Genomic DNA, 21,607 nt, shown 5'->3' on the forward strand with positions numbered 1-21,607 from the left:
TTTCCTTTGGAATAGTAACATTTATTTTTAAACAAACCACTGGTCAGATGGTGTGGGCATCAGGAGATTTCTGCTCTAACAGATCTTTGTCCTGCTGCCAGTAGAGTTCTATCAAAACTTCATTATTGACAACTTTAAAATAAATATGCATTTTTCCTCAGTCAGAAGCTCTCTTTGAGCCAAACACATCTGAGATCTCCTTAGCAAAGTAAAATACTCTTAAAAAAAAAAAAAGTCTGAACATTAAAAATAAGAGAAACAGCAAAAATATAAAACCTTTCCCTAAAAAACAGGTTTTTCCATCCATAGGTGAGGACATTGTGATCTGTGATTGAAGATGAGGGGCCCAAAAAGCTGGAGATGAGCACACATGGCCTCCCCTGTCCAGCTCTCCCCCTTCCCTACCCTACAACTTGCACGACTCCTCCCCCGTTGAGGCTCAGCTCCCGGCCTCTCATCACTCCAAAGTCAAGGTGGAGGCAAAGAACTAAGATTATTTGCTTTCCATTTCAATTTCCAAAGCCCTTCTGTTGCTCACATGATCTTTTCTTTTAACTTCACCCAGGAACTCCAAATTCCAACAGGTCTCTCCTGTACCACTTGACTTTGACCCTTCCTTCTCCTCTCCAAGGAACACCATGCTCACAGACACCTTAGATGGGGAAATACTTTGTAGACCCCTTTCCCTGGGGAATGTCAACCTAGGCCCCACTTTCTGCTTCCACTCTTTACTGGGGAGGTCCAACTGCAGTTGAAAAGATGGTGAAAAACATGGAGAAAGAAGTGAAAAAATGTATGATCTATTTGTCCTGTCTCCTGGGACTGGAATAACTAATTTTTCTGTGCTTCTCAGTCTTCCCCAGCTCCTTGCAGGCTCCAGATCCCCTCTCCAGTTGCCTTGTGAGCACCTTCAAGTTCCCAGAGGTTTTCCAGACACACTCTCCTCTTTCCCACTTCTACAAAAAACTGCCAATCACAGATGCAATGTCCTGCACAGTATCCAGATGCCACATCTCTCATAAGCATCTCCCCATCTCCCCCCATCCCTCCTTGCCCCAGACCCCCATGAAAAGAAGACCAATCACTACATCTTCGTTAGGCGCAGAACATTGAGGCGCACGGGAAGGAATGTGGCACCGGAGGCGTACTGGATTTCCCGGAGGACCCCTTCCCACTTCTTCTGCTCCTCATCATACCTGGGGAGAGGCAGACAGGCAGTTACACTGAGGAAAAGACTCCTCTCCCTCCCTCCAGCTGCTCTCCATAGTGGTGGGAGCCCTGGTGTGATGTCCCACAGGAGGTATTTGGGCACAAGAATCTGTGGGAGCTGCACAGGGACTTTCGGCCCTGGTGTGCTCTGGTTTGGGGGAACGTGGATATCAGCATGTGGTCTTGCAGGGGAGGGGATATTTTTCCTCTAGGAAAGGGGTTGATGGCACCAAGGTGGAACACCCACAGTAAAGGACAGCAGGATCCTGCTGAGGGTGCCAGAGCACTGATGTGAGGGACAGGAGCAGCCAACACTGCTTTAGCAGCTGTCACAAAGTGCTTTCAGCCCACTCCTCTCACATGTAAGTCTTTCTGCTTCCCAGCCCAGACTCTCTGCTTCCCATCCAGGCCTATCTGCCTCCCAGCCCGAGCAGTGGCTGTTCCCAGGGGGAGGAAGCATCGTACAGATGCTGCTCCACACCAAAGGGGAGGCTGGAACCAGCTCCAGGCAAAATGTCAACACACAACAAAGCCAAAGGAGCAGGTTTTCCCTGGTCTGCTGCTGTTTGAGGCTGGGAGAGATCACTGAAGCACTAATGTGCTCTCCAGCAGAGCACTGGGCAGACTTCCCACCAGGTGACCCTGCGCTGAGCCTGCAGCCTTGTGCTGGGGTGACAAAATCCATCTCACACTGACGGCATCAAAAAAGAGAGAAATTATCCATTTCATCACTGACATCCCTCCCACGCTCCCTTGGACAGCCCTGGGGAAGATCATCACCTCCAAACATCGTTCAGCTCCGTTGGCACCAGCTCTCCCGACTCTGTCTCCACTGTGGCGAACCCCCCGAGCAGGTAGAGCACCCCGGACAGGCTGACCAGGCTGACGGAGCTGCGCTCCTGAGGGAACTCAGTGAAGGTGTCCCACCTGCCACATTGAGAGAGGGGACAAGTTAGAGCACCCTGGCCACCCCCACAGTGAGGATGGCCTCAAATGAGGATTCAGCTACTGAGCTCACTAGTGACAGATTCAGTAGTGCAAGTCTAGGTGGGATGGGACCATTCGCTGGCTGGTTTTAGGGACAGCTGTTTCCATCATCATTGTTTAAGTTTGTTTTGAGCATGTGGACCAGTATGTCCCAGTGCTGGGACTGCAGCTGCAAGAGCCACCCAAAATCCGAGCATTTATTGTGTTGGGTGAAGCTCTCAGGGAACCCAAGGACAGCACCAGTGGGTGGAACTACTTTGAGGATGAGCCTGAGGTGATCCACAGCCCAACCACAGTGACATTGGTGATGCCCAGCTCTCTGAGGAACCATAGAATCCTAGAATGGCTTGAGTTGGAAGGGACCTTAAAGATTATCCAGTTCCAACTCCCCTGCCATGGCCATATAAACTGGAGGAACTGACATCAGGAGTCACAAACAAACTCCAGAACGGCTGGAAATTGCTGACTGTCCACCTGCAGCTACTACTTGTGTAACCACAACTCAGGACGTACTTGTTGGTGGCAATGTCATAGACCTCCACCGAGTTGGTCAAACCGGAGTCTGTCACACCGGCTGCCACGTAGATTTTGTCCTTGTGCACGGTGGCTCCGAACAAGGAGCGGGCGGTTTTCATGGGAGCCATCTCCTTCCACTCAAACTTGGCTGGGTTGTAGACATACATCTTCTTCAGGCACTTCCTGGAGAAAAATGAGAGGGAAAAAGGAGCCTCGGTCGCCTGCCAAGGGGTGGTTTTGCACTGTAGGGGTTTGGGGGTGTCTGCTGGGGAGAAGGGGGGGTGTCTAGGGAGGATTTTGCTCCTCCACATCGGCATGAGTGGAGGAACACAACCTTTGTTGGGTGTGCACCCAATGATGTCCATGCCTGGAGTCACCACTTGTGTGTGTAACACATCCCTCCTGCTGTGCCCACTGTGGATAGGAGCCCTGAAAGCTCAGCTTTGTGCTCACGCACCTAGATATGGGTCCATGTAACCAGCAGCCTCTCAGGAGCTCTCACATCCATTGTTTTAGTGCTCCTGATCCACTGCGATGCTGCAAAATATCCTCAGTGACGTCCCTGTCCCCAGGTCGGCAGCGTGAGGTGTGAAGATATGCACGTTCACACCTTTCAGACCATAACCCTTCCCAAGCAGGACCAATCTTTGCTGGATTGTGGAATGTTTGCTCTGCAAACACTCACATTTGTGCCCTGCAAGGCAGCCACTGTGACGCTCCTGAGAGGCTTTTCCTGCTGAGCATGTCTCCTGCAGGATGGGGGCAGGGGGAATGAGGTTTTTCCCTCCTGTTGCAAGTACACGTCTGGATTTGGCTGTTGTGACCACTCTGCTCCACAAGTCCAAGACAGGAGACCCTAAAAGTGAAGGGGCTTCTTGCTCTTCAGTGCCTCTCCCAATCTGTGTGACATTTACTTTTTTGTGAGCAAACGGGAACACAGAATGGTTTGATTTGGAAGGATCTTCAAAGACCATCTCATTCCAATCCCCATGGGCAGGGCCACCTTCCACTAGACCAGTTTTCCTTAAAGCCCCTTCCAGCATGCCACCAGGGATGGGGCAATACGTTCTTTCTCCTGTAAGGACACTGCCACCTTCCTGATGTCCCTGTTGGCCTCCTAAGGTTTTGGAAAGGGCTGCAGGCACAAAGGTGAGCTGGGAAGGAAAGACCCACATCTCCCAGCCCATCCAACCCTCCTTAAACCATGTTGAGGAGGTACCAAGCCTGCACTCCCACTGGTTTGGGGATTTTCTCTTGCTTTTTGACTTACTTGTCACTTCCTTTGCCCCCGATGACGTAGACAAGATCTTTGTGTGATACCACTGCATGGCCATAGACTGCGTAGGGAAGGGGATCGGCCTCGCCCCACTTGAAGGACCTGGCTCAGAGAAAGATGGGAAGCAAAAGGATTTGTAGCTTGCTGGGTGACAGTTAGAGGAGATGGCATTTCCCAGACCTAGAGGGGAGCACAGGGTTGGACTCAATCTCAAAAACACAAGGTCTGCAATGAGACAGGCTCATCCAATAAATTTTGTGATCCTAAAAAAAAGGTGACAATAAAATAAGCAGATTATTTATGCTAATAGCTATTATTTTCTTGAGGTCTTCAGGTAGGTGTAGGGAGGGAGCAATAATTTCCCCTTGAACCTCCTTTTCTCCAAGCTGAGACCCCCTCCCAGCTCCTTCAGCTGCTCCTGGTGCTCCAGACCCTTCCCCAGCTCTGTTCCCTTCTCTGGGATCCCTCCAGCCCCTCAATGTCCTTCTTGTCATGAGAGCCCCAAAACTGGGCACAGGATTTGAGGTGCAGCCTCACCAGTGCCCAGCACAAAGGAAGAAAGATTTCCCTGGTCCTGCTGGCCACCGTCCTGCTGATACATCCAGGCCTTCTTGGCCACCTGGGCACACAGCTGGCTCATGTTCAGCCACTGTCCATCAGAATAATGCTGGAATAATATCAACCAAATAAAACCAGAGATAAAGTGATGCTGATCACACCTCTACCAGCTGCAAATTGACACTCAAACCGCCCCATGAGCACTTAGCGGGGGCAGACAAATTCTTTCCCAGAGTCTGCAGGGGCAGATAAATGCCCTGTTCTGTGGGAATGGAACTGGTTTCAAATCTCTGCCTATAAAACAGACTTGGAAGCACACACAGCTAAATATAGACCAAGCAAAGGCTTGTTGATGCCTGCTGCTCTGTCTCTTTGGGGCACAGAGCAGCAGGCTTTGGAAGTTTCTGTCTCCTGAGAGCAGAACAGGATGGTGCCTTTTAATAAAGCTCATGAGCTAGCATGGGTCAGAGCCCATTGTCCAAAAATAATCAGATATTGAGCCTGGTATCAATCAGGATGAGCCATTCTGTGACACATCTGAAAATTTTAAAAACAAGCTTTTCTGTTCAAACCTCTTTTGGTGAGACTACAGTGAATGTCACTGAACCTTTAATCAATGGGCAAGAGCAGAAGGTTTAGCAGAAGGAAAAACTCCTCTGTACATGTCTCACATGAACATCTACTGATATCAGTCCCAGATAACAAAATATTCCCACAAAGGCTTCCATCTCCAGGAGGCTCAGTAAACAGAGCAGCTGGAGTGAGGCAGCTCAGAGCCCCAGGGCACAGCTCGAGACAGTCCCAGCATCCAGATACAGAGTTCAAGCCCTTCTCCCAAACCTTTTGACCCCTGGAGAGCTGGAATCGCTTTGCATGGCAGCTGCTCCACCCTCTCCTCTAACCCCCTCCTGCCCCACACTCGCACTGAGCACTCACAGCCGGTCGTAGCACAGGACCGAATCCAAGGTCTTCTCTCCCTCCTTCAGTTCCTTCCCTCCAACCACAAAAATTGAGTTTTCTGCCTCTCCCAGGCCGAAGAGGCAGCGAGGGGAGGGCAGCGGGGGCATCCCCAGCCAGTCTGCGTCCAGATGGTCGTACTGGAAGGGAACATATGGTCATTAGTGTGTGCTCACCACGCCCATTTGGTTAGCAAAAGTCAGGGTCCAGAGGACAAGGGCGAAGTCTGTCCCCATGTGCAGCTTGGTCACCCCAGCAGCACCCTGTGCAATATTCCTGTGGCTGTACCTTTGTCACCTGGAGCAGGATGGGAGATCTGAGGGCAAACCCAAGCCACGTATTGTATGATAAACATTTTATGACAAGGCATATGAGCAGAGATGGGTCTGCAGCAACATGATATGCTCTATTCATCAAAGCCTGGACTTTATAGAATCACATTAAAGCTGGAAAATCTCTCTGAGATCATTGGGTCCAGCCTTTGACTAATCACCACCTTGTCAACTAAATCATGGTGTTAAGTGCCTCCTCTGGTCATTTCTTGAGCACCTCCAGGGATGGTGACTCCACCAGTTCCCTGGACAGCCCATCTCAATGCCTGAACACCTTTCCAGTGAAAAAATTCTCCGTGATGTCCAACCTGAATTTCCCTTTGTGCAGCTGGAGGCCTTGTCCTCTTGTCTTGTCACTGGTTGCCTGGGAGAAGAGGCCAACCCCCACCTGGCTACAGCCTCCTTTTAGGGAGGTGTAGAGGGGGATAAGCTTTCTCCTGAGTCTCCCTTCAAAAATTGGAACTATGAACAAGCTTGGTCATCTTTGGGTGACAGACTTCCATGATGGACTTACAAGGGATTTTTCCTGGGACTGGAGGAGGGAAGCATTTCAGTCTTGGAAATTTTCCTGAACCTTTTCATATGTAGAACACCTCACAGTGCTTCATCCTGATATTCTCCCTCTCTGCCAGGTAACAGGGTGGTGCCAGCAATGTTGGCTACACAGATAAAGTGTGCCAGACCCATCTGACAGATGAGTAAGCTGCTGGATCAGACCACCGAATCCTTGGACATCCGTAGATCAAGGCATTGCCTCATCTCCCACCAGAAAAAAGAAAAAATCTGAGACTGAGGACTCTGAGAACTGTGGCTTAATGGGAACTGGAGCAAAAATTTAATGTAGCTTGATAGAAGAGGGAGGGATGTCTTGCAGCCAATTTAGTGGGACTGCAGGATGAAGCTGTGACGCAGCATTGCCTGGGAGCACTGTTTGCCGTGGGCTCAGGCCAAGGAGCTCCAGCCTCATGAGTTGGCTCCAAAGACTCAGCCTCAGCTGGGTGCCTGTGGTTTTTGTCTCTTTGTAAGCTGTGGTCCACATATGTGTTATTTATAGTGCGACCCTGAGCAGTTCAGTCATCAGGATAGTTCCTGCTTCTTGATGGATTCAGCATTGTTTTCGAGTCATAAATCTTTCAAGTGACAAAGAAAGGATACCCTTTTTCCATCTGAAATGTCAATGGAATCATTTTGCTCCTGCCAAAATCTGCAAGGCCTCTGGGATTTATCAGCATTTTTATATTTTGGTGCCTGTTCTTAAATCTAAATTATCCCTGACCTAGCGGTCCTGACTTCAGCAGGGAGAATGTGAAATTTGGGAGGATAGAAACAGTCAGAAGGTGTAGGGAGCTGCAGCACAGTCGTTCAAGAGCTTGTCATCAAGGTGCGCATCTAACTATGTCATTTCAGCTGAAAAAAAGGGCTCAAAACTTCTCTTGCTCGTACAACAACCATGAGCTACAAAATGACACTGATGTAATAAATTAAACATTTGCAAACTGATGGCACTCTCCAGCCCCAGGACTTGTCTGCTTCTCACAAGCACAAGTGACACAGTGAGGTGTGGAAGGATCACTGTCCCCTTCTTGTGGGGGAGAGCTAAAAATGACCTCACAATGCTCAAGGCATTTACCACTGAGTCAGTGGCAAACTGGGAGCTGAATAGAGAAATCTTGCTGTTTGCAGTTTAGAACCACAGAGTGCTTTGGGGGGAAGGATCTCCAAAGGTCTTTCATCCAACCCCCATGGTCAAAGGGGCACAGAGTTGGAGTTAGAGAAGATTGGAGGACTTTCTGCAGTCAAATACTAAATGTTTCCAAGGAATGTTTCCAGTGTTGCCCCACCCCTGGAAGTGTCCAAGGCCAGGCTGGATGGAGCTCTGAGCAACTTGGTGTAGTGGAAGGTATCCCTGCTCATGGCAGGGGTTTGTAACTAGATGATCTTCAAGGTCCCTCCCAACCTAGGCCATTCTATGATTCTATGGATGTTCTGTGACCTGTCTGGACCCTGCTCCACCTCTGCTGGGAAGATTGATCTTTAGCCACAGGTTTGGGCTGAATGAATCTGCCTGCTCTGCACAGGTAAATGATGGGGTTGGACACATCTCTGTCATCATGGATTGTCCAGTGTGAAAGGCTGTGTCTCAAACAGGACACCCCCAGCACTTCCACAGTTTCCCCACTCCCTCCTGCTTTCTAGGGCTGAGGACTCTTCTTCCTGGCTTCTCATTCCCTGGACTTCACCTGGCCTGCACAACCTCCTGCCCCTTTCCAGGTGAGGACAAGCATGGTCCCTGCATGGTATGCAGCCCTACTGATGAGGGCAATGAGTCAAGGGAGGCATCAGGGCTCTGTGTCTCAACTTGACAACCACCCCCATTTTATCCTTTCTGCCTGGAGATGTTATTGTTTTCCCCAGAAGATGTGAGCCTGGGACACGTTATTGTTTCTTCCCAGAAGACTTGAGCCATGGAGAAAAACAAAAAAAGTATTTCTGGGTATGGGAGGAAGAACAGAGGATTTACTGGATTCCTCGGGGTCAGCAGGAAGGGTAGGCGCCTTGCCTTAGCTGTCTACAGGGAAAGACATCTGGGCTACAGCCCAAGCTGGGGCTCAGATTGCCTGTGCAGCTCAATCCAGCCACAGTTCGGTCACTGCTGAGCTAGAACAGCCACTTTCCCTGAGGATTATCCCCAAAGACACCACATGGTAGTTTCTCCCTCACAGGATGGAAATGGCTGAGGCACAGACTCTGAGCTGGAACAAACCCATCTCCAGGGGCAGGAACAGCCCTAGGAATGGGACACGTTGGGAGGCAGGACATGCCCTGTGTCCTTGGGGTGTTCGCTCTGTGGCTGCAGCTGCTGCTGCTGCTGCTGCTCCTTTTTTGGCACCTGGCAGCTTCACCCTTGGGTTTTGCTGGGGTTCGTAACCAGGGAACACCAGAGATGCAAAGCAGAACCCGGGTCTGATGCCACAAACCTCCCAGTTTGTGAGCACTATGGCAGCCAGGGCTGGGCCAAATTCACTGATCTAAACAATCCTCCATTCAGAATTTGAATCAGGAAGGCTCATTCCTATTTCTTACTCCTTCAAACCTTCTTCTTCAACTACCAGAACCACCCCTCAGTGGCATCTGCCTTAAAAATAAAGGGAGAAGAACCTCTAGTAAAGCAACTCAGATGCTTCTCCTTCATTTACAACTTTCCTTTTAACATCATGTGACAAAAAATATTACTGGCTTCACATGGAAGCTAAAGCCTCGTGATGCTCCCAAGTGGTAAAAGAAACAAAAGATAAAGGTAGTACCTGTAGGAAGTAGGAGCTCATGGGATCCTCTTTGTTGTCTTCATTGTAGTATACGCCTCCAACAATGAAGATCTGATTCTCTTTGGTCACCAGACTGATGTGGTTCTTCGGGATTTGAGTAGACAGGGAGGCAAAATAGCACTCATTGGCATTGGGGTCATAGGCCACTGCCCCACTGTCGCTCACCATGAAAATAAGGTCCTGGAGGAACATCCCAAAGCGCATCGTGTCATTCAAGATCCCAGGGAGAGCCTCCTCCTCTGTATCTTCATCTACTGCTCCATTGACAACATTCTCCTTTGCCTGATTCTCACTGTTCTTCTTCACTTTCCTCTTCTTCACCACCGTGAATTTGCCTTTCTGGGCATCCTTCACCATCTGCAGCTTCTTGAGCAGCTCCGGGCTGGACTTGACCATGGTGTGCTTCTCCACGTGGTCCGTGATGTAGTTGTTGGGCATGAGGCGGAAGCGGATGCTTTCAAAGATGACGGGCAAGGCCTTCTGTCGGCTCTCACGGTCCTTGGTCCCCACCCACTTCATCACCACCTCAAAGACACTCTCCTCCTTCTCGATGTTGAGGGAGTCGCTGGAGATGATGGCAATCAGCTCATCGGGGGAGAGCTGGTAGAACTCCTCGTCCCGCGAGACCAGCGCGAAGCGGTCACAGATGAAATCCCGGGCGGCCACGGCCAGCCGGGCGCAATCCAGCATCAATCCCAGCCGGAAGATGGCCAGGCAGTTGCTGAGGCAGAGCCGCTTCTGCAGGAAGGACACGCACACGGTGAAGATGGAGGGGATCTGGAACATGTTGGCCACGGAGAAGATGTCCTGCACGTTCTGCTCGGTGATCTCGAGCTCGGAGGTGTAGATGTAATGGAGGATCTTGCCCATGACGTCTGGATCAACATCTTCCAAGCTGACTTCCCTCTTCTTGCTCTCTTCTATGTCTGAAAGGAACATCGCCCGGAAATACGGGCTGCAGGCTGCCAGCACCAGCCGATGGCAGGGAAACTCCTTCCCTTTGACTTTTAAGACACAATCCAGAAACTTATTGTGGTCCAACATGTCTTTGAGTCCATCTTGGAGAAGAGTTTGCTGGTAGAGACGCAACTCTTCCACTTGATCAAGAGGCAAACCCATGGTGACGAGTAGCTGCTCGTTGTTTTCCGCAATCCTTCTTTTATGGCTAAATATTGGTGGCTATATCTATAACTGAGTGAGGAAACTTGCTCAAAGCAGGGCTCGCAGCCTCGCGGGCTCCCAGACCGCCGGCACACTGGGAATGTGAAACGCTCGCTACGCTCCCAGCTGTCTGTGTACTTCAGTTTCCAGCTCGGGGCTTTATATATAGACACAGCGCTGCAGAGCTTAAGGAATCCATACTGCAGCATGTGTAAGCCGATCACCCTTTAATATGACACATTGGACAAGGAGGAAGGGAGGGGGCCGGGGGAGCAGCTGTAATTGCAGCCTCAGTAATTCAGGAAGGGTCTGTCAGCTCATGAGTCACCACGGGGGGAGCAGGAGGTTTCACCGCCGTGACACCACAGGGGACGCGTGCGACCCGTGGGCTTGGGAAGCGGCCTCTGGGTGAGTCTAACAGCCCAATCTGCCTTTTGGGTCATGGGTGGCAAGGCTGGGACTTCCTCCTGATGGTGCTAAATGGGCTGCTCCAAAAGTGCTGGACCTTTAGCTGTGCTAAAAATAGCCTGTGAAGTCAAAGCTGGAAAGATGCGCTAAGGGAGGGTCTTATGTGGGCTTTGTGGCATCCCAAACTCCAGCCAGCTCCCACACAGGGCTGCTTTGCTGCACAGGTTTGTCCTTTATTCTCCTCTAGAGTCATTTTTCAGGGGTCTGGAAGGGGGTGGGAAATGGAGGTAGAGCTGTTTAATTATAGCCCTGTATGGGATATGAGACCTGTGCTGGAAGTTATTTTAAAATTCTCTCTAAAGCAGGAGATTTGAGGACTGTGGGAGAGGGATGGCTCTTTTTCCCTGCAATAGGTGGTGGAGTGACCGACCCTGGAGGTGTTTAAGGAAAGACTGGACATGGCACTCAGTGCCATGGTCTGGTTCAATCATAGGCTGGAGTCAATCCCAAGGCTCTTTTCCAGCCTCACTGATTCTGTGACTCCATCATACCTGCAAATGGGTCCCAGTGGCACAGTCTCTGGGCACCTTGGCACCAACAAATCCATCTTTTCCAGATCCTGGTGACAGAGAGAGTGTCCGAGGCAGAACAGAAGCAAAGGAAATGCAATGGTGGGCTTCAGCTCACAGATTAAGACATCTAAACACAAGTACCTTCTAGTAAATTGAGGGTGTTCTGCTCCGATCTTCTGGTTCATCACCCCCATGACGAAGTCTAGAGCCACAGCAGGACAACCTGCCTGGCCTGGAGCCAATGCTCCATAGTGGCTGAGTTCTCCAGTGGCTCTTGTGTCCTGCTTGCCTGCCCATGGATGTCTAGGAAGTCCCATGGGTCCTGAAATGGCCAGTCCAGGTCCAGCTATTCCCACGGAGCTCACAAAGAAGCAAATTAGTTTTGACAGACACGGGCGAGCAGAGTAGCTATAATTATTTATACCTAGAGTAAAACTTGTGCATGAGTCTGTTTTATCTCTTACTGTGGACCCTCTGGGCTGTCTGACAGTGATGGCACAGATTTAATTAACGATTTAATTAAGTCTATGAAAAAATATTAGCCACCATTCTTGGTGCATTTAAAGCCACATAACCCCTTACCCTGGCACGGATGTATTTATAAAAATTGCCATGGTGGTTGTTTTAGAAGTGGGAAGAGGGAGGGAGCTATACTGGTATGAAGCCCTTCTGTACTGGTGTGGTTCCAGCAGCATCTGGGAAGTACCAATATAGCAGGGAAATAATCTCAAGCTGTTTTCAGAGCTCACATCATAAGCTCTTCTGTGCTGCTCATCTGTGATGGGATCAAACGCTGAGTGCTGATCTTTGAACTGGGTCGAACTTCAGGAATCTTTGCTCCCTGACATCTGGGGCTGGACACCCCCCTCCTCCTCTCTCTGCTCCCTCTGCATTAGCTCTGTACCATCCCAACTTTAATCCTGTGTTGTTGTGCCACCAGCCAGGATTTCCCCCCGCCCTCTGCCTTTAATCGCCCTTGAGCCCTGAGTTGTTTTCCTTTTTGTTGTGCTGCCATCTGAGTTTGGCTTCCTAATTCCCCACCCCACGAGATGCCGCTGCTAAAATGCAGCTACAGCCCTTCCCAGAAGAGCTCTGGGACCTGGTGGGTCTCTGGCATCTCCCAGGTTTGTGTTTCACCCAGGGAAAGGGCACTGTGCTGGTCCCAAACCTGCTCTGGGGACTCCATGGGCATCAGTGGCTTTGCTCAGCAGCTGGAGCAGCTCCAAGGCTTGGGGAAGCAGCCCTGGTTTTCCAAGAGCCTGGGTGCACTGTCCCCCAGACCTGACAGGGTCACAGCCAGGGATTTCCAATGACCAGTGGACTCCACCAGTCATTAAGTGTGTTCCCAAGTGGGCAATAGTCCCCCCAGGACATGGGAGAGGGTGAATGTCCTGGTTTTGTCTGGAACAGAGCTAATTTTCCTCCTTCAGTGCTGTGTTTTTCCTGAGTCAGGATGGGGATAATGTTGATAACTCACTCATGTTTTGGCTCTTACTGAGTCATTCTCATCCTGAGTCAAGGATTTTCCATGTCTCACGCTCTGCCAGTGAGGAGCTGCACCAAAAGCTGGGAAGCAGCGTGGCCAGGAGAGCTGACCTGATCTGGTCAGAGGGGTATTCCCTTCCACAGAACATCATTCCCAGTATATAAACTGTGGAAATGACCCAGGAGGGAGCCAACTTGCTGTCTGGGGACAGGCTGGGTGCCAGTCAGTGGGTGATGAGCAATTGTGTTGTACATCACTTTTTTCTCTTGGGTTCTGTCACTCTTTCTCCTCTCCTTATCATTATTATTATCATCATCATCACTATGTTTGATTTCAAACGTTAAACTGTTCTTATCTCAACAGATTTACCTGTTCACCTCTTCTTTCTGATTCTCCTCTTTATGGCAGGGCGAGGGGGAGTGAGTGAGTGAGAAACTGTGTGGGATTAAACCACGACAGTGAGGATACATGGATACATCCCAGAGGGATGTAGTGTTGCAGGATCACTCCCTCCCCTACAAAATGTTCTAACAAAAAGGATGAATGCACGAATTTTAGCCATGTCAGCCTGAACAAGAAAGTGCCCAGTGCAGGGCTATTAACTGGGAATTTAATTGCAATAAATAATTGCTTTTCTTGGCTTCTTGGTTGAATTTTATGAAGGGGCAGGCAACAACCAGAGCAGATGAGATGCTCTTCTCCAGAGAGATGAGCAGTGGATGAATCCCATCCTACAGAGGCATTCAGGGACGCTGAGGGTGTTCTGTGCAAGGCTGAGCTGGTTGAGATAGCACCAGGGTGCTCCTGCCCCACCAGACCTCCTGGGCTTGTCAGAGCAGTGAAAACTGAAGGGACAACTCCTGGAAAAGGAGGACAAAGCCCAAATTCTCCCACAAAGTGTCTCTGACAAATCACTCGCTGGGCTGGTCTCTAAGATTATCTCCTTCTGGCAGCTTCAGCAGATGCAGCTGCTGGGTAAATATAGACCCTTAGTGAATGGGCTATTTTCTCTCCTGGAGCATCCAAGTCAGGAGGGCAGTGCAGAGTCACTGAGCTTTGCATGTGAGTCACCCACTTCGACACTGGGAGGTGACTCTGTCCTCCCAGGCAGCCGCAGAGCTGAGCTGAGCCACCGCAGAGCCCTTGGTTTTGGCACCTCAGGGTGGTTCCACCTGTGCAAGGACACCCCCAGGGAGGGGAAGAGATGAATTTAGCCCTGCAGGAAGCACATGGTGGCAGAGCTGTTTGGATGGAAAAAGTAAACTTGGAATAATGGAGGTGCCAAGAAACACCTACAAAAAGTCCAGCAGCAATAGATGTGTCAAAAAGGGTTGTGCCTGGCATCTGGAGAGGTTTAGGGGATGTGACGAGATCCCACCAAGGCACAACACCTGCCCCTGACTCCCAGCATTGTTGGTCAGGCTGCCAGAAATAAAACAAACCCGGCTTCTAACCCCAAACCCATATGGGTGACAGTTTGCTGGCCACAGGCTCAACATATGTATGAAAGCAGAGTCAAATTAAAGGTATGAATCGAGCTGCAGCCCAACCTTCAGTCTGGTGATGTCACCAAGGAGGGTTTCTGCTGAAGTCAGAAATACCTTGTGTCACTGTTTTTGGGGGGCAGGTGAGGACCTGCAAACAGATCCTTGTCCTCTCAGCTCCGGTGGCCGGGCGTTGCCGGGGGTGTCACCTGCAGCACAACAGCGTAGCAGGGATGAGCAGCAGGTGCCAGAGTTATCCAACATTTATTGGCTACATAAATAAGTGACATTTATCAAGGACTTCACGAATTACTTTGGCAGAGCTGAAAGCTGGCTAGGAACCCATCCCGTTTCATCCACAGGGATGCACCAAGGGTCTCGACCCTCGTTGCAAAGGGGTCTGGATCCTGCCCTCACCAAACACCGACATCACTCAGACATAAGGCCACTGAGAGTTACTCTAAAGTGCAAGAGAGCCAGAGCTATTTTTCAGTTACAAACCCGCCTTTCCCCCAAGGCACCGTGTTTCACACACTCCCAAAGTCTATTTCTCCAAGGGGTCTCCCATGGCTTTCCCTCCACCACCCAGCCCCAAGTCCCTGCCCTTGATTCAGGGATTTTCTCCTTTGGTTGTATTTACCTGTGTGCTCACTCAGCCCTACAGCTGTGGGCTTGGCACACCAAAGGCAGCTGAGGAAAGGGATGGGTGGCTGGAGATGAGCAAGGGTTGGCTACAGCACGTTCTGTCCCTCAGCCATGGGCAGGAATGTGACCTTAGACCTTTGTCCGCGGCATATAAAGAAATAGAGGTGGGGTTTGGCTTGAGTCCCAGGGCACGTGACACAGCAGGGTGGTTGTGGTGGCCACTTCATTCTCAGATCCAGCAGTGCAGGACCCTAAAAGTTCCAGCCATGGGACCTAGAGAGTCTCCTCTGGGAGACATGGGCTGTGGAAGAGTCCAGAGCTGGTGGACCAAGTGCTGTGGGGTGAAATCTCTGGGCCTGCACAATGTCAGAGGGTCAGAAAATTCATGGGCATGGCTCTGGCATGAAAGAAATGTCCTGGGAGCTGCCTCAGCATCCTGCCATGCCTGGGGAGCCTGTGAAATGCCCACTGTGCCTGATGGAAAATCTTTCCTGCAGCAAGGGGGTGACCTGTGCCTCCCAGGTGGCTTCTACGTGGATGAGCTACAGCAGTCCGATTGCCAGGAGGGCTTGGAGAGCCCTGGCCAGTGGCTGGCCTGGCAGCAGTGGCTGGGAAGGGGACAAGGCTTCGGGACAAGCCTGCTGGTGCCTCCCCTACTCCACCTTTGCCTTGTCACCCTTCTCCTCCTCCTCGATGGCCAGGATGCGCTCGCGCTCCTTGATCAGCTGCACTCCGCAGTACGTGATGAACCAGATGGACAAGGTGCTGACAGGGAAACCTGGAGCAGGGAGGGAGACACGGTCATCCAGGGCCTGTTAGCTTGCCTAACAATGCCAATCCTTCACCAGCACAGCTGCCTCTCAGGTGGGTTTGGGAGGTCCCACAAGCTCACGATGGCCAATGACGTTTTTCATCCTAGATCCAGCCCTGCAGCTTCACTGAGAGAAGAGGGAAATCCTCAGAATCTGGTTTTAGATGAAGCTCACCTTGGTGCCTGAGCCCCACCATGGATTGCAGCTAATGTGGGGACATGCTGGAGGGGCTTTGAGCCCCTCTTACCCCCAGAAATCCTTCTGCTCCCCAAGTTCAGACATCATGGTTGACTTTCTGCCCATTGAACCTGCCCATGTCCATTGTGACTCAACACTGTGACCTTCTGGAAGCTTTGGGCCCCACTGATGCTGAGGATCAAGCCCAGCCTTGCCCTGGACTTAGTGGGGACGCAGTGTCCGCCCAGGAAAATACATATTTTTGTCACTTACGTCAATGACAGAGCCCGAAGCTCTCCCTCCACTTAGGAAGGGTCTGACGGTGTTTGCAATCACAAATCCGGTATCCACAGCAGAGAGGTGGATCCAGGGTTTGTTCTTGCTAAAACAGGACCTCTGCAATGAATAATGCAACCAGCAAAAGCCACCGAGCTCAGCGGGCAGGCACTCCTGGCACACGGAGCCCAGAGTGTGACATTATCCATTCCCTAAGCCAGCCCCATCCCAGAGAGGATGGTTATTTATAGCTCAAGAAGACTTCAAAATAGTGCCACAACCCACTGATTAGAAATGTACAGACTGCAGGATGAGGATTTGTACCTGTCACCCTCAGGATGATGCAGGAATGTCTGCTGAAGCAGAGGAAATGAGGCAGGATGAGTAGATCCCTTTCTCCAGCAAGGGGACTGTTTCACAGGCAGGGTCTCAGGCCTGCTTGGTGAGGTGAATGTGACCCTTGCAGTGCTCCAGGGAGCCTAAACCAGTGTCAGGCTGTGCCAAGAGCTGTACAAGCACACCTGGAAGGCAGCTGGTACCACAGAACACCCAGTGAGGAGCGTGGGGGCTAAGAAACCACTGCCTGCACTTTTCCCATAAGAATTAAGGGCATTGGGAGCAGCCACAAGCCAGTGGCCAGGACACTTTGGACCCACAAGGACTCAAAATCCCAGTCCTCAGCTCCTGCACCAGTGTCCCCCCATTAAGACAGGGGTCTCTCAGTGGGGAAGGCTGGCAGCACCTTACCCATCACGAGGAGTCTCTTGGTCACCAGCAGTGCAAACTCCAGGCTGTTGAGAGCCAGGATGTTGTAGAGGACGATGGCCCAGAAGTTCACAGCCCCAAAAGCTGCCCTGATCCGCCGAGACATGGCCCCTGACATTTTGGCCTGTGGAGAGGAGAGGAGCAGAGGGAAAAGGGTCTGTAAGGAAAGGAGGGGACCAGTGCAACTCCAGGAAACTCCAGCTGGGATTCCAGAGAAGAGGCAAAAATCAGAGCAGCCTTTAGTGCCTCTGGGACAAAGAAATATAAGAACAAGGCAAAACTTCTGCTGTGGTGAATGAGGGTCCCTGGACTGTGTCCCATGGGTAAGGACAAGATGTTAGATAGTTTCATGATAATTGTAGAATCACAGACACATGGAGTGGTTTGGGTTGGAAAGGACCTTAAGGATCATCCAGTGCCACCCCTGCCATGGGCAGGGACACCTTCCACTATCCCAGGTGGCTCCAAGCCCCAATGTCCAGCCTGGTCTTGGACACTTCCAGGGATCCAGGGGCAGCCACAGCTTCTCTGGGCACCCTGTGCCAGGCCCTCCCCACCCTCACAGGGAAGGATTTCTTCCCAAGATCCCATCTAACCCTGCCTTCTGTCAGTTTAAATCTATTTCTCCTTGTCCTGTCCCTCCACATCCTTGTCACAAGTCCCTCTCCAGTTCTCTCAGAGCCCCTTTAAAATGAAATGATTGAGTCCTGCTTTCTCCACCTCTTGCCTTGGGTAAGCCACTCCTCGAGGCAGAAGAATCTGTTGTATTCCAGGATTATTGTTAGCCCTACGTGCAAATCACTCCTGGGTCCTGGTAAAAATATTTTCTTAGGAATTAAAAAAATTAAAAAAGCTCAAAACTAATGGCAGCAGCAGAGTGAAATTGTCACTGGCACATAATCTTCAGGATCAGCTGCTGTGAGTGGAGCAGGGAAGGAGTTTATAGCAGCCCTCAAAGAGCACGGTGAATCCCCAGGCCACTTGGTGCTGGGAATTGTGGTGCCGCAGGGAAGGAGATTTCACTGCCTGTGAGAGCCTTAATCTGATTAGGAGTTCAACAAGGAGAGCAAACAGGAGGATTGCTCTCCATGGTTTTTATTAAAAATAGATCTTTATTTACCCAGTTTAGGAGCTCCAGACTTTAGATTGGGAAAAAGAAATAAGGAACATAACTGTTTCCAGGATGGAGTTCCCTAAGTTTTGTTTCCAGCATGTCCCTGAGACACCTTGGTCCCAAACAGAGACAGGGCACTAAGCTTTGGAGTGTTTTAAAAATCATTTGTTCTAGCATCTAAACACTTGCTTTTAAAAGAAATCAGATCAAAACCACTGAGAATGCCAAGATGCTTTGTAGAACAAGAAGAACAAATTATTCCTGTAAGGAAATACATAAACACTTCCCCACAGGATCATAGAATACGGACATTCCCCATGGAATATTCCAATGGTTACCCCCATGTGCATAAACATATTTCCAAGGACAGACCTCATATTTTGTGTCCATCTTTGGCACTTTGATGCCTCATTGGAGATGCATTTCTGCTTCTCTTGGACCTCTTTTTTCCCCTCTGGGATCTCCTCCCCGACCTAAATTTCCTGTGAAGCATCACAGGGGAAGGAGTGTGCCGTGGGTGGGTGACAAAGTGCATAAAATGAAGGGACACAGAGCACCAGGACCGTGCTTCCCTTGCACAGTGCAGTAGCTGATCCCAAGGATTGTCCAGGGATGTCACCATCCCTGGAAATGTTCAAAAAAACGTGTGGCTATGGCACTTAGGGATGCAGTTTAGTGGTGAACACGGTGGTGGTGCTGAGTTGACAGTTGGGCTTGATGGTCTTTTCCAGCCTTAATGATTCCATGACTTTAAATGCCACAGGAAAAGAGCTTCAGGCCTCCACGCAGGAGTCCAGGCCATGGAGCTTCATGGCATCCTCAGGGATTCTGCTCTTCAGCCTCAGCTGAAAATCTGACTCCTACAAACCAGCGTGAGCTCCCTCCAGTCACGGATATTTTCCAGCACCAGAGCTTGTCCCCAGCCCCCTTGTCCCCTCCCCATCCCCACTGCAGCCAAGCTCCTCACCTCCAGTCTGGCGAAGGGCCCCAGCTGGAAGAACTTCTGCACCCAGAGCTCGAAGTTGAGGCCGAAGCAGTTGAAGAGAGACCAGATGTAAACGACCTCGCAGGGCCCCAGCCACAGCATGGTGATGGTGAAGGTGGAGATGCTGGCCACCAGCTCCTTCAGGATGTTGTCGTGGTTCTCTCCAATGTGGTCATACACGTATCTAAGGGCCAGGGAAGGTGGTTGGTGCTCCCTGTAGTCTGGGACACCCCTCTGGAGTCTCTTTTCCCAAGCTCCTCACGGGCAGGTCAGTCCATGACACCCCAGTAAAACAGGGAGGATGTTCTGCTGACACATTCTTGCAATGAACTGATTTTTGCTGTGCCCCAACCGCTTGTGACTTGTGTTCCTACAAACCTATAAATGCTTGAGGACAAAATATCCACCTTTCCCCCTCTGGCAGGTAAAATTTGCTAGAACTTGGGGTCTCTGGAGCTGCAGGCTCTCTCAGACTTGCTGGTGCTCAGGGTCTTATCGCAGAGCAGCCACCTCCCTCAGTACAGGTTTGCTGGGGTGAACTCATGGATGAAGGGAGGTGAAGGGCTGAGGGAGATGAAGATGGAGCTACAGGACTCAGTTCCCCTTTCCTCCTAGAGAAATATAAACCTGGCTCTTCCTCCTCTGAGGGAATGCTAAACCCACCAGACTTACAGGGATTTTGGGGCAGGACTCTTCTATTCCTAGTTTTGGAGGAGGGGACTGTTGCTCTTTGTGCAATAAATTCAATGGGTTTGGGGTTAAACAGAGCAAATAGTGGCATTTATCCAGAAGACAGGACAGCCCAGCTTTGGGACGAACAGCATGTGATGCTTCACTGCTCTGGGATGGAAAGGAAGACCCTGAACCAGACCAGAGGTGGTGGATTGGACACTTACTTGCAGAGCCAGTCATTAATCCCTCTGTCAAAATGCCTAAAACAGGATAAGGACATGTTAAAACACACAATGATGACAAAAACCTGTTAAAACAGAGAAAACACCCAATCCCTGGCAAGGCACAACTCGGACCTTGCTCACAGAAGCCCTCCATGCTCCTTCCTTGGGCCACTGCCATTATAGATGAGGTTTAACTTCTCTCCTTATCTTTTGCTTCCTGCCTGGAAGCAAATACTTCCCTGGGCTATGGCCAGGTCTAGACTACAATTTCAGGTGGTCTCCAACTCACAGACCAGCTGCCCAGGACAGCCCAGGTATCCTCTCCTTCGTGCAGGTTCTCAAATGCTCTCCGTTCATGCTCGCAGGGTACTCACGTTTCGGCAAAGACGTAGAGCATGGTGATGCATTTTGGGGGCTGGGGTGGGTCCAGGTGGTCCAGTCTGGCGATGGTGTTGATGACCCCAAACATGACAGCAGCTTTCACCCAGTCATACACCAAATTGGAGTAGGCCAGGCCAGCTGGAGCAAAAATGGGAGTCAAATGGGGGAAAAGGAGCATGGAATGATGCATCAGGATTTCTGGGGATATCATGGCCCATGGGAGCATGGAGTCTATTGCAACAAATATAACATCAAGAAGACACTCACTGCTGTGTTGGACCAGCAAATCTTTTGAAACTAAGTTTTTTAAGAGGCTTGAACCAAAGCACAATCTCTTCTTGAGGTATTTGAGAGCAAACTGCTTATTGGTCTTGGTGAAGAAATTCTGTTTATACAGTCATTTATTCCATCATTGTTCCTTCCCTCTGAGGCTTGTTAAGCTGTGATGAAATTATCACAGTTCTCAGGTCTGACCTCTGAGGTTTTTTTGGCACCTCCATCAAAATTCCTCCCACCCCGGCTCCCTCTGGCCATGGATGTAACGTCGATGTTACAGAAGAGCCAGGGCCAGGACCTCTGATTTAAAGAGGTGTCTGACACTGGGGAACAAACCCTGCAGGAACAGCCACTAAAGACTTCAAATGCCTCTGCAAACAGGAGCTAAAATGCACCCATCTTGGTGGGATCCAGCTCCCAGACTAAGGGATGCTCCCACCGTGGGCCAGGCAGAGGTGGTCAGTCAGAAGAGCTCAGCTCCCTCTGGAGTAACCTGGGATCAGTCCATCCACGACTCTTGGGACACCCTAAAGCAATGTTAGTGACATTCCAGCTGCATTAGGATTTTATCCTGGTCTCCAGATGCCACTCTGGAGAGATATGAGGCTCCTCCAGCCCCTGCTTTTCCTCTGCTGTGTGGTGGTGTCTGAAATGCTGCCATCAGACATGGATGTGACCAGCTGGAATCCTCCATCCAGCTGCCAGCCAAAGGCCAGTGCTGCTACCATCACTTATCCTGGGAATTTGCCTTCTGGAAATCTCTGGTCCAGCCCTGCTTGGAGAACACCCAACTTTAAATAGAGATTTGTTGCTCTGGACATTGTTCATTTAAGTGTTGAATATGACTCTTTTGGGATCATCTGTAACCCATCTGGGCACCAACTCCAGTGTTTGACTGCTCTGTGGACCCCATTCCTTACATGCACTCAGGCTTTGCCTTTCTGCACGTGGTTTGCTGTGCCCTGCTGATTTTTTGGAGGTGCTGAGCTCCCTTCCAGTCCAAAGGCA

General features: G+C 50.5%; 2 protein-coding genes and 1 long non-coding RNA gene across 4 annotated transcripts in view; 1 reads left to right on the forward strand and 2 right to left on the reverse strand.

The window, feature by feature from the left end:
- On the reverse strand, positions 1-10,515 carry KLHL40 (kelch like family member 40). Its single transcript, XM_042044009.1, has 6 exons — positions 9,141-10,515; positions 5,483-5,643; positions 3,983-4,090; positions 2,710-2,895; positions 1,990-2,136; positions 1-1,196 (listed from the first exon to the last, which is right to left on the reverse strand). The coding sequence occupies exons 1-6, from the start codon at positions 10,278-10,280 to the stop codon at positions 1,085-1,087; spliced, it is 1,854 nt and encodes a 617-aa protein (XP_041899943.1). The 5' UTR covers positions 10,281-10,515; the 3' UTR covers positions 1-1,084.
- The window catches only part of LOC121671786, a 12,532-nt gene continuing 1,437 nt past the window's right edge, over positions 10,513-21,607 (forward strand). Inside the window, exon 1 of the long non-coding RNA XR_006018604.1 lies at positions 10,513-10,730. This is a non-coding gene — a long non-coding RNA (uncharacterized LOC121671786). The remainder of the gene's footprint in view (positions 10,731-21,607) is intronic.
- HHATL (hedgehog acyltransferase like) overlaps positions 14,518-21,607 on the reverse strand; it is a 15,559-nt gene continuing 8,469 nt past the window's right edge. For both annotated transcript variants that reach the window (XM_042044010.1, XM_042044011.1), the window contains exons 8-12: positions 20,317-20,461; positions 19,943-19,978; positions 19,029-19,230; positions 16,930-17,071; positions 14,518-15,695 (exon numbers count right to left, since the gene is read on the reverse strand). In XM_042044010.1, coding sequence (XP_041899944.1) covers positions 15,571-15,695; positions 16,930-17,071; positions 19,029-19,230; positions 19,943-19,978; positions 20,317-20,461 — 650 coding nt within the window. In that variant the 3' untranslated portion in view covers positions 14,518-15,570. The remainder of the gene's footprint in view (positions 15,696-16,929; positions 17,072-19,028; positions 19,231-19,942; positions 19,979-20,316; positions 20,462-21,607) is intronic.

This window comes from Corvus kubaryi, unplaced genomic scaffold, assembly GCF_017639235.1.
Source record: "Corvus kubaryi isolate FWS band 111438036 unplaced genomic scaffold, C.kubaryi_AGA036_p1.0 37398, whole genome shotgun sequence".
NCBI classification, from domain to species: Eukaryota; Metazoa; Chordata; class Aves; order Passeriformes; family Corvidae; genus Corvus; species Corvus kubaryi.

What these genes read in the sequence shown, in the direction of transcription:
- KLHL40 (XM_042044009.1), bottom strand. Translation starts at nt 10,280, where the DNA reads ATGGGTTTGCCTCTTGATCAAGTGGAAGAGTTGCGTCTCTACCAGCAA. An exon ending in GTCCTGTGCTACGACCGGCT is followed by an intron (nt 4,091 to 5,482) that starts GTGAGTGCTCAG and finishes TCTCTGAGCCAG; the next exon opens with GTCCTTCAAGTGGGGCGAGG. An exon ending in GGGGGCAAAGGAAGTGACAA is followed by an intron (nt 2,896 to 3,982) that starts GTAAGTCAAAAA and finishes ATTTTTCTCCAG; the next exon opens with GAAGTGCCTGAAGAAGATGT.